We start from the raw sequence: 12992 nt of genomic DNA on the forward strand, positions 1-12992 counted from the left end.
ATATATATATATATATATATATATACTTCATATACAAAAACTGAAAATTATTTTACTTGTATAGTTATTATTTTATTTCCGTATTCCAAAAATATAAAATGCACATAAGCAACTGGAGGGAGGACTGGAGCTGGAAGTAGCTTTTTAGGCACAAACTACGATGGATCTTGGTTTTGTTTCGGTGAACGAACAAGATACAGTAGAAATCAGTAAGAAACGAAATTATTGTGTAAATAAGCAACTTAATGACCAAATTACATGATCGTTTGTTTTTACCTTCATTTTGTATGTTCATCTCTCTATCTGGAACTATTAAAGTCACCATAGAATATTTATTTGTTTTTGGTGAGTTATATATCTTAGACGAGAAACTTCATTCAAGTTGGGTAAATCGTCAGCCTTTCGATTTTTTGGCGGGAAGGAGGGCTTAGTAGGTGTTGCCCCTGTATTAAAGATTGGTCGTTCTCGTGTTCCAAATCCGACAATAGAAAAGCAAAGATATCACGTTTTATAATCAGGCGCTGTTAGTATATTATTGATACGAAACAACAAAATTGAAACTTCAACTACACAGTGATCAGAAGAGGAGTGATACTAAAGCTAATAAGATGTAGCCAGTGTTTATATTATTGTGATCGGGAGAAGAGAGAGTCATGCTGAAGTTAAAGGTAGTGAGTGTTTTAAAGTAATCAGGATTAAGAGAAAGAGACATGCTGAAGTTAATCAAATATAGACAGTGTTTTATATTATAGTGATCAGGGGAGGATAGATTCTTGCTGAAGTTAATCAAAGGAAGTGAGTGTTTTATATTATAGTGATTGGGTGAGGATAGAGTCGTGCTGTAGTTAATAAGGTAGTGAGTGTTTTATATTATAGTGATTGGGTAAGGCTAGAGTCTTGCTGAAGTTAATCAACGGTAGTGAGTGTTTTATAGTGATCGGGATTAAGAAAGAGTCGTGATGAAGGAGGAAAATAAAGAGGGGAAATGGAGTTTTTCCTTTTTTTTTCTCAACAACAGAATTCTAAGTTTCGCGAAATAGATACGTGAAGGTCAGAGTATCATTCAATTCACATTCTCAATGAGTTATATCGGTTCCGGGGAATTGGACTATTCATCATGGACAAGAACAAATTGATCACCACTTAGAAGCCTGGTCTTGTTTGTTGGTGTCGTTGTTTTCGGTCTGCCTTTGTATAGAAGGTTTAGATTAAGAAACAATGAAAAGGTTATTTTTAGAAACTATACATAGTCTACCATTAAGTAGACATTCACTCCAGAAAGTGTGCCGTTTTAATTAAAAATAAATATGAAACAAATAATAAAAGATTACCATCAGTATTTAATAGATCTATTCCTTGTAATATTTAAGACAGAAATACGGTTACAGGTAGTATTTACGAGATCTCAAATCTGGGCCAATGTGATTACTTCCCACTTTTAGAGAAGAAGTTGGTTCTTTGGGACACTTTCGCAGGAAACGATTAAGGATGGACCAAACATAGGGTTTTTATCCGGTGATTTCCTGTCCAGGAAAAAGTGGTAATGCTTCTTCACCTTCAGACCAATCATGTGTATCTCGGGGTCAGTGAACCCTAGTTTGCTCGAAAAACACGACCTTGCGTAGTAAACTGATTACTGACGTAAATAGGTAGTAAGCCTTACTCGACGTGAACTTATCGAGCAGCAGTGACTGTCCCATAGCATACCACCAGCTGTGATTGTCCAAATAGCACCTCGCACCATAAAAGAAAGACCACAGTCGGTCCAAAACGTTTCCGATATTATATTCGTCAAACCCAGGTGTCTTCTCTATCCGAAATTTGTGCTAATCTGGACTTTTTAAGAAAAATTTAGTGCCTCAAACGGGCATGGTAGCTACTCTGCCATTGTATCCCATGCTATAAAGATAACTTCTGATGCTGTTGGAGCACACTTTCATCTGTCCTGCAACTTGCACCAGAAGCGGCCGTGCATAAACTTGTTTTCCGACATGACTGGAACTGTTATTGTTACCATATTAACTGTATACATCTGTGTTGCAAGCGACCTAGCATTATCTCACTGACTATGACTGCCCAACGATCGTGTGTCTATCTGTGCGACTTCGTAAAAGTACATTTTATTTTTAGTGATTGTGTGTTTCATGACACTCTTGTCACTGACATTTTTCTGTAGCTGTCTTTATTGTATGAATACGACTTTTCAATTTCCAAGTGTGTGTGTGCATGTATGTATGTATATATATTATTCATTTATTTTTATATATGAGAAAGTAAAAAAAATTACTTTTACAGGTTAGTTGTCAGTCACTTTGTCTTTCTGAGTGACAAATTTCTGAATAATATTGTTATTATTGATCCCTGAAGATAACAGAGAAATGGTTAGCTTCATAAACATAATTTCACTCATTCAAGTGAGAAGTGAACCTTCTTCTGGCATCATAAACATAAAAGTAATTTCCTTCTCGCTTCCTGATGAGACAAACATCAATATAACTCACCTAATGCTCTCCTGTTTTTTAATAATTGTTATATTCATTTACAAGTATTGTAGTGTCTGTAAATTTAAATACAGTGAAAAAGAGTACTTTTCATAGATGAAGTGTAATGAAGTATGCGATTTTGTGGTTTTATTTATTATTATTATTATGAGTAGTTTTTCATTTTCAATCAATGAAGCTGTAAAATTAATCAGTGAAATTTGTTTAGTGTCCAGTGTGGCAATGTAAAATATTTTCTTTTATATTTTCTTCTTCATACATTGTCTGATAAAGATTAGCCCTTTGAGTACAGACAAGTGCATATTATAGGAAATATAGTTGCAATAAAAATTGCATTAGGGTCCTTGTGAAAAATGTTAATAGAAAGTCATTGCAAGGTACTGAAAACTAGAAAGTTTAACTGATTTAAAGCATAAAAAGATTCCAAACACCACCAGTTGCTGCAATACTCAGCGAAAAGGTACTGCATATATTATAGATGTTATGTAAAAAAGTGTAATTTTATATACATGTACATATTTAAATAATATACTGAGGCTGTTTTTGCATACTTGTGTAATGTACTCATGTTTTTTAATTTTTTACTTGTATATATAAAACTTAGTGTAAAACATAAAATATAAATAAAAAATAACATGGCCAAAAATTCTAAAAATCATAAAATTTTAACAATATTTCTTAGATTTTGTTTCATAATTTTGCAAAACTACCTTTTTAAAGGAGATTTCTATTCTTGACCAAACACTTAGAGACAAATAGGACTGGTAATATTTGTTTTTTTCTTCATCAAAAAAGTCACCTCACAGAAAGTGAAATTGCTACATGTTTGAAAGCATCATATATTATTGTTATGTGTGCCTAAAAAATTTATATTGTCTTTTTTATTGTTGTAGGACTGAACTCTGAACTGTATTATGTGAGAAAAGGAAAGGTTAATGACTATGCTTTAAAGTTTGAAGTAGTTGTACAAGCCAACATATCTGAGTTGCATTTTACATGGCAGAGCCTCAGTAACAGCCAGGTAGGGAAACATTCTGTTGTCAAACTTCATTATGCTATTTTTAAACCTTACATGAAATTAAAAGAAAGTGATGGATAATGTTTAGGCAAGTAATGTAGAATTATATTTTAAATGAATACTTTCATGTAAGATTGAATTAATGTTAGTACTGGCCTATGATAAGTTTAACATTAATCAAATTTCAATTTTTAATTCTAGACTATTAAGCTGTTGGCAGCTCAGCTGTTATACAGTGACACCTTTTTTTAAGTCAAGTAAATACCCCTTGTTGGTATTCTTAAGCATTCAAACTATACAAACTCAACAGGTGTTTCAGATTCACATGTCAAGGTTACCAATCACCTGTCCAATACTCATTTCCATCAAAGTGTTTTTACTTTTAAACTCTATGTAGATGTTTAATTTTCATAGTGGTCATAAAATGCTGAACAGAATCATGTCATTATAGCCAACAGATAGTGCAATTACTATAACAATATACCCATAAGTGTAGTCATTTAAACACGTCAACCTTGTCAGAAATTATACTATACATTGTTTTATTAATATTAGTAATTATTGTTTAGTATTAATGTTTTAGCAGCTGGTGGTTTTACATATGGAAATTTTATCTACATTTCTCTAGTTTTACATCACAAATTTTTGGCTTCAATTTTGGAGCTGAATAACAATGGTAGCATTAATCTTTTATGGTATAATGAATTATTTTAATCCTATTATTACAAAGATATCAGACAGATGTATATGACCTACGTGATTTATATATATGCCTTTATTGGGTCTTTAAAGTAAAATATATTTGATATGCAGAAAAAAGTTAGCCTAATTATTAGTTTTTAATTAATTATTATAAGATGTTTAACCAAACTGTACCCATGGTGGTAACCAAAGAGTTGAAAAGGTGAAAAAACTGCTAAAAATGACCACAAAGAAGCTTAACATTTTCTGTTTTTGGGTTTTCATTCAAATAATATTCAGTAAGATGTTTCATTTAAATGAATGTAGGAAGTATTAAGGAGTAGCTATAATGCTTCAGCAGGACCTAATTTAGGTGCTGTTGTAGTATTTGTTTCTTTAATAATTGTTGTTTGTTACTTTCCCTGTTGATCTATTTGTTTTTGATGTCTGTGTTCTGATGGTTATCTCAGTTATTGAACATTATTTTAGATACCCTCTTTAACATAATGTATATTGCTACTTTGGTGTCCTTTTATTTTGATGTGGATATGGTGATGGTTTATTCAAAGTCACTTGTCAAAGCTCCAGTTTTAGTAGTTAATCAAAATAACAAGTCTGAAAAAAAAAATGATTTAAAACTTACTGTTGGATAGCTTATTCACTCACTCATTTTATGTACATAAAAGTTCAAAACTGTTCAGTATTCTTAGCCGAGTCTGGATATAAGACTTCCAAGATATAATGTATTAGACCTTTAACCATTACTGAGTAAACTTGATCCAAATACTTTTATGCTTATTCCTTCAAAGGAAAACAAGTTCACCTACTAAAGACATGTTATAACTTTTTTTTATTTTCTGAGGAACTAAACTTTTTTTCGTTCATTGCTTGAAAGTCATTGTCTTTCATATAAAATAATTTAGAACAAAGCTACACAATCAGTATAATAGCAACTGATGGAGATCATTGTGTTTATCACACTAATAACTTGAAAGTTAAAAACAAGCATTGGATAGACCTTCTAGTCTGCAAATAGAAATAATTCTGGTACGTTCTTACCTTCTTTCACTAAAAAAAAATTTCATGCTTAGTGTACCAGTCTATATACCTCACCATTTTGTGCCACTATTGAACATGTACATAGCATGTGACTTCTCTCCACCTATAGTCTTGCACTACCTATATTGGTGCAGCTAGCTCCCTCTGCTATTCCAGTTCAGTCCTCACTTTCTCAGTTGGCATTACATTGTTTAGATATGTTTTTTTTGTGTGTGGCTGCTGTTTCTGATTGAGTTTCTTTGCCATTTTAAAAAATTTTGTTTGTTCAACACTTTTCAATTTCTCTGTTTGCATTCAGTTTTTTTAAATTTTTTTTATTGCATTTGCTAGTTTTGTTCCTGAATTCTAAGTGAACTTAATATGAATTCAAAGATCAATGTATTGAATACAGAAGATCCTGTTACAGTTGACAACATTACCGGTATGCCTTTCCAGGACTCTGGTTCAATTTTACCAGCAGAGGAGCTACAGGCCTTAAATCGCAGAGAGTTGAATTCATATGTTCAGCTGGCGATTTCTTCTCCTTTTCAACCTGATAATATTTCTGAGGAAGAATACGATCAAGTACAAGACAATTTCGACTCTTTTTCTGGAACCTGCTTATTTTGGTCAGTCACAATCTACACCTCTTCAAGAAATTTCACCTTTTACCCCTTTTTTACAGCCTGTTAATTAGGTATGTGGTGTTTTACACGTTTCCCATATTGCCTGTGATGCCTTCCCTTCCTTATTGGGTGAAATTTCTTCTTCATAATTTTATGTTTTTCCCCTTCACTCAACATTAGGGTTCGTGCTCAAAGATTTTTGGACCAACTTCAGTCGGGTGTTGGCATGTCCCATTCCCCTTACTTGTCAGACTAACATGCTTTGGTGTTCCATCACTCTTCAGATCCATATTTGGATTCTCAACAATTGGATCCTCTGCTTCCCTTTTGGGGCTCAATTCCAGAAGCAACTGTTCATTATTGTCAGAGGCCCTTTTGCTGCTACTCTGAAGTTTTTTCAGATGAGCTCAGATACCACCTTTTGTCCACTATGGCTCATTTATCGGCATCTACCATTTCCCTTAATACCTAGCTCATATGTTGTTGTGACTTGTTGGGGAGAGATGCATTACTTGTAGGTTGCGTCTTCACTGTTCATCCCTGCAGGATCTGCGTCAGGTCCCCTTCCTGTGCAACACCATATTTGAGGGTTGTCCTGATCCATGGAATTCAGGATTGATGTGAATAGATTGCATGCTTCCTTGTCTTTGCTGGACACACATTTATGTCATGAGTCATCCATCCTCCTTCTTCTTTGCCCAGGCCCTTGCCTTCCTCCCGGTGTTTCAGACTCTATCCTCGTTATTCCCACACTCTGAATGGCTGATGCCAGCATTATAGGTGATACTAAAGAGATTTACAGACTGGTGGGAGCCAGATTGCTCTACTTTTCTCCCAAAATATCCGTGGGTTCTACAGGTTCTGTCAGGAGGTCTCTACCTTCAGTTCCAATCCCCACCTCCCCTTTTCCATTCCCCATTTCCTTCCCAACTCAGTGTGATCCTACAGTTCTTGGTCATCCTACCAAGGCTGTCCACGACCTGCTTTGAAAAGATTTTAATGAACAGGTGTGCCCTATATAACTGGCAGTTTTATTCCCATCTCTTCATGGTCCCCAATAAGATGGAAGGTCGGAGACTCATCATTGATCTTTCCCATTTGAATTCCTTTCTTGACCCCTTGCTTCACTATGAAGTCCTGTCCCTCATTTCGATGGGTGTTTTTCCCGGGACTCTAAGTGACCAAATGTGATGTGATGGACACCTGGACCAGACCATGGTGGGTGTTCCACTTCCTCCACCTCATCTGAATTTGTGTATGTTCACAGATGCATCTTTAGGGGGTTGGGGTGCTTACCTCAACTCTCTGGAGATTTCTGGTCTCTGGTCAGTGGAGGAGTCTTCTATCTATATCAACATTCTCAAACTTATGGCAGTTCATTGAGCTTTGTCCTACTTCCTTTCCTCTGGGGGAGGGTGGTTATGGTACACTCTGACATTTCCATAGTGTTCACATATCACTGAGCAAGGAGGCACCAAATCTAGGTATCTGTGCTTTCAGTCTCTGGATCTCCTTTTCTGGACCCACAGTCACCACATGGTGGTCTTGGCTTGCCATGTTTCTGGCACACTGAATCTGGTTGTGGATCATTTATCTCGACCCAACAAGATTCTCCCCATGGAGTGGTCTCTTGATTCACAGGTTTTTTGGTGGGAGTGCTCATATTGATGCTTTTGCCACCCACCGGAACAACAAACTTTCTTTCTTTTGGTCTCCCATTCTACACCAGCTAGCTCTAGAAGTGGATGCATTCAGTCAAGATTGGAGGGGTCATCACATCTGTACTTACCCTCCTATTTGCCTCCTCTCCTGGGTTATATCCCTAATCCAAATGACTCTGTGTCTAGTTCTCCTGGTAGTTCTGTTTTGGTTGGTGCAACCATGGTACCTGCTGCTCCAACCTTTACTTGTACAACCTCCCATACCCTTACCTCTGTCTCTGCTCCATCAACGTCAGTCAGATGTCACCACCCTCTGTCTTCAGGCGTGGATTTTTGTCAGGTCCATTGCCTCAGCTCAGGGACTGACTCCACTTGTTGCATCTTTCCATTTGAGATCCATATGACCTTCTTTCATGTCCATTTACCAGAGGCAGTGGTCTACATTCCACCTTTGGTTTCTTCAGTATGATTTCCATTCTTCTTTCCCAATTCTTCATCTGTTTCTTTGACAAAGGCTTTTCTACTTCTACTGTGTCTAGCTATTAGGCAGCCTTTTCAACCACCTTCCTTTTTTCCAAGTTACATACAGTTTTGTCTTCTTCTGTCATTTCTCTCCATTTTTGCTCCTTTTGGGTCATGCGTCCTAACTGGGATTTCAGTGTGGTCCTTATGCCCTTTCCTATCCTCCGTTTGAGCCTTTGTTTACATGTTTCCATATACCATCTCTCCCTCAAGACCTGTTTCCTTCTCCTCCCCCCTTGAGGATGTTGTCAGATATTTATGCTGTTAATGTTACCTGAATCCTCTACCATTCCATTTATGTCATCTTATATCCAGACCGGTCATTCCTACCTAAGACCTATACTGTCCGTGAAGGCTGTCTGGCTTTCACACCCATTTTCTTATTTTCCATCTCCCACCCATACTCCCATACTGATCCAGATTGACTTCTTTGCCTGGTTTGCCCCTTATATGACACATACTGCCTCCTTTCAGGGTTCACGTTCTCAACTATTTCTTCTCTGGAATCCATCTGTTTCCCATGATTTATCCCCAATCACACTAACTAGTTGGGTCCGTCAACTTGTTAGACTGATGTATTCTGACTCACCCATGGAAGATTGATGTCTCTGCAGCGTTTCTTCCCATCAAATTTGTTATATCACCATGTATTTGGTTTCTTGCCTTCACCGTCCTTTGGAGGAGGTCATTCAGGCTGGAATATGGACTAGTCCCAATACCTTTGTCACTCATTATCTACACAATCTGGCTGTATCTTCCTCAGGTGTATATCATCTCCCTCCTGTGGCAATTCTATACATGTCCATTCACCTTTGACTGGGGTAAGTCTGATCACATCATTTCATTTTTGTTTTCTTTTTAGAGACCTTCCTTTTTTTTACTACTGCTAATTAGATCCCACTTTATGGCAGGTGTTTCTTAGTCAGATATGATTTGCTTTAAACCCATACTATTTACTGGTAGCACTTTAGAGATGGGGTGTTCCACAAGATCACTGGTGGCTTGCCCAGAGATATATACATATGTTTCTCACTATCCATTAGTTGTGGACCATCACTCATGGACTTTCATGAGTAAAGCAGAAGGGGATTTCTGCCCATCCGTGCTGACACCTTGATTGAATAAATTGGGGATGGTCAGCTTTTCAAAGTGGGGAATCATGGACACCCATAGCGCCTTCTCCAGACTCTCCACTGCACTAATCCCCCCCTCTTTTATCTGAGTGGAGCAAGGAAGTCCTTACCAGTTCCCAGTCACTTGGGAAATGGACTATGGAGGCTTCCTCTCGAGTGTGTTGTAGACTTTTAACTTTCCATATATCCACTCAGTGAGAAGAGCGCAAAGCTGGTTTTCCTCCTTCCATTTCCCCTGGATGCTTATTCCCAGGTGGACAGTTTTTGGTTGGAGCAGGACCAGCCTACATGGGACCCTCCTTATAATACCAGGTTTGTGATGACACTGCTTTGTTCTATGGTTGTGTGCAGTAGATCCCCCTCGTAATTCCGGATGCTGGATGTTTATTCCCTCCATGTACAGTTGGGTTAGATAAGGTTTCTGCTCTTAATACTGGTTACAGGTATTGCCTTGTTCTTATGGTTGAGTTGAGGCAACAATGTGACCCCATAATGCCAAGTTCAGTTTGTTGTACTTCTTGCTCTTACAGTGGTTTTGTACAGGTGGTAATAAGATTAGGAAATACTGCTGTTACTAAAAAACTGTGTGGAACTGAAACACAAGTTTCAGTAGATTTCTTAGTAATAAAGTCAGCTATTTTATTATTTTGTTGCAGGTTTTCAAATATAACACGTAATGTACGTGTATTTCTTATTTCTCGTAAAACTGTGTAAGGATTTTGTGCAACTTAACTTTTGTTAACATAAAATTACACAAGTCCATAAGGAATTTTGTGAAAATCAAGAACAAAATAAGCAATCTGAATATTTTTCAGAACCAAATATACTACCAGTATATTTTGTAATTTTAAAAAAACATATTTCGGTTAAACAAAAATTTGGAAAAGTTCTTTAGTATAAGAGTACATTAGCCAATAAGCCGGACATTTAACTTGTAAAGTTAATGTTTACAAAAAAAGTTATTAATTTGATTTTTTAAGACAAGTAAGTCAGGAGTGATGCCCTTTTAAATTTCTCCTCTAGCAAGATAGTTTCCATGATTGTTATTACCACCTAGTCAATCGGAAAACGTGATATCATAAAAAATGCATTTTGTTCTTGGAACCAACATACAACTTCTCTTTCCCCAGAATCAAAAACACTATAACCATAAAGAAAGAACTAAGCCCTAGTTTTTTGTTTCTAGGGAAAGAGAAGTTGTATGTTGGTTAACAAAAAAGAATCATTTTGGATAAATATTTGATTTTTATTAGTGTTTCACTGCTGTGGTAATGTAGAGGAAGTTAAATTATACTTGGGGATTAACTTGGGATTAGATTAATTCAAACCTTGACTAGTAATTAGCAGTGAAATATTTTCAAATATTCCTTTGTTCTCAGTTATTTTTACTTTATTTCATAAGCTCAAGGCCAAATTAATTTTTTCTTATAAACATATACCTGGGTGTGTGTGTGTGTGCGTGTGCTTGTGTACAATTCCATATTTTAACATTTGTGTACGCAAGTTGGAAACTTAGTAACTCACTATAGATACCATTTATTTTACTTGTGTGTTTGTTGTTTGTTTTTTGTTCTTCTTCTTCTTTAGAAATTAATAACTATTATTTGATGTTGTAAAGGTAGGTGCAGATCTAGAGGAGTCAAAATCCCTCCATTTTTTTTCAAAAATTAATATAAGAAAACAGCCAGATGTCCTTACATTATCATATAGTACCAAAAACAAACATTAGATTTCAGTATTTTGATATGATTGGGCTATTAATTACTGTAAAAGCTTTTTTGAGGTTTTCTGAAATCAAACATTCTTATGCTACCGTGTAGTACCAAAAAAGAAACTTTAGATTTCGGTGTTTTAATATGATTGGGTTATTAATCACCATAAAACTTTTTTTGAGATTTTCTGAAATCAACAGCTGGAATATACAGTAGTCCATTTAAGGCCTCAGTTTGTTTTCATTTGCCCATTTTTGGAATTTCATGCAAAGTTACTAGGTTGTCTGCTCTAGCCATCCCTGGCTATGGAATTGATTGACTAAAGGGAATGTAACTAGTCAGCACCATCCACTGCCAATTCCTGGGCTACTCTTTTACCAATGAAAAGTGAGATAAACTGTCACATTATAATGATCCCATGGCTTGAAAGGGTGAGCAATGTCAATGACAGGAATCCCAGACAGTAACTGATTACTTTTAAGCTAATGCAACAATATGAGTGTTAATTAGATATTGCTTTGGTAACTTTTATTATGTTTTTATTTTTTTTATTTTTACCAAATAAAATCATCATGAAATCTGTTAAGTGTAGTTAAGTTTACCATTTAGTGAGTATAGTAGGTGATTGCAAAATATTCTGAACTTAAATCTTTATTAAATATTATCTTTATGTTTGTCCTATTCAAACATAACTAAATGGCTAATTGACTACTTAATTATCAGTTTCATTTACTGAAGGTCATTGTGGAATTATTGAATATTTTAAAAACAAACTTAATGGTGACCTACTGATAGTGTTTAATTGACATTAACAATTAACGTGCCATATAAGTAATGTCAAAATTAGCTTTAAAAAAAGTGATAGCAAAATTCCTTTTTAAACAAAAAATATGATTCACAGAACTTGCACATGGTAATCTCCATAAGAGGCCATATGAAACAAAGGGTAATGTGAAAATTACTTTAAAAAACCAAACCAGTGTGAATGAAAATAGGAAAATTAATACCCTGTTAGAATAATGCAGTGAATGAAAAAGTTATGAAGCTAATGCACACCTTTTTTTTTTATTGCTTGTATGGGAGGTGGGGGGGGGGGGGGTTGTAGGAAGCTGATACTAATAAATTAATAAGCTTGTAGATTAACTGATTATAAAATACCAATAAATACAAGTTCTGTATATATCTGTGTGTGTGTGTGTGGAAGTGACACTTAAATATTTATGAGTGGTCAGAAGTATACTTGAAGATGACCATTGATTTGATTTCTCAATATAAAAAGTTTAATTATTAGCTAGGAAATCCTAACTTGGGCCTAAGATATTTTTTTACATGTCTAAATATACTCGAAACATAATGAATATGTTTATTTTAACAGATGTCCTATGTAATAGCCATAGCAGTGAATAATACAGAGGCTTTAGGGACTCCTCAACTTAATATTACAAGAACTGGCATTGTTCCAAAAAAGCAGCAAGGTAAGTTCTATGTTACCTACATTAAAAGAAAGCGTTCTTCTAATCAAAACTTATGCAGTTTAGAACTTAGTGTAAAAAGACCACCAGGTAGTCTACTTTGAAAGAGTTTCATAGTAGCATTTTAACAATTATTATGAATTTCTTTTTATGCTATTCTTAGCTTCCTATATTTTATTGTATATTTTGCAAAAAGTTGTTGTTATTCTATCTCAAAGCTACACAATGGGCTATCTGCAATCTGTCTACCGTAGGGTACTAAACTCTGGATTTTAAAGTTTTAAGTCCATAAACTTACTGCTGACCCACTGGTAGATTTCTTAAGAAGTAAAACTCCTAAATGTTAATTTTAAAAATACTTATTTATCATGTCATTTTCTCTTACAGTTCTTCAAGAGGTTAACCCCTCTATGTTCACAAAAGAAGTCTTATACAACTAACTGATACAGTTTAATAGTCAAACATTGTATTCCTAAGAAGCATCATAGATAATACCCCATTCTAACAGTGTAATGTAACAATGAATCTTTTAAAGTGTAGTGAATTAGTGGAGAAAGAAAAAATGAGAAGAAAAAAATAGTTAAATTAAAGAATACATATAATAATAATAATAATAATAATAATAATA

The 12992-nt window shown here is 35.1% G+C and overlaps 1 protein-coding gene across 1 annotated transcript in view; it reads left to right on the forward strand.

Moving 5' to 3' along the window:
* LOC106472959 (tyrosine-protein kinase RYK-like) overlaps positions 1 to 12992 on the forward strand; it is a 71812-nt gene that overhangs the window by 25355 nt on the left and 33465 nt on the right. The window contains exons 2-3 of the mRNA XM_022402530.1: positions 3395 to 3522; positions 12268 to 12367. Of these exons, the coding sequence (XP_022258238.1) occupies positions 3395 to 3522; positions 12268 to 12367 (228 nt within the window). The remainder of the gene's footprint in view (positions 1 to 3394; positions 3523 to 12267; positions 12368 to 12992) is intronic.

Source organism: Limulus polyphemus, unplaced genomic scaffold (genome assembly GCF_000517525.1).
Source record: "Limulus polyphemus unplaced genomic scaffold, Limulus_polyphemus-2.1.2 Scaffold125, whole genome shotgun sequence".
Classification (NCBI taxonomy): Eukaryota; Metazoa; Arthropoda; class Merostomata; order Xiphosura; family Limulidae; genus Limulus; species Limulus polyphemus.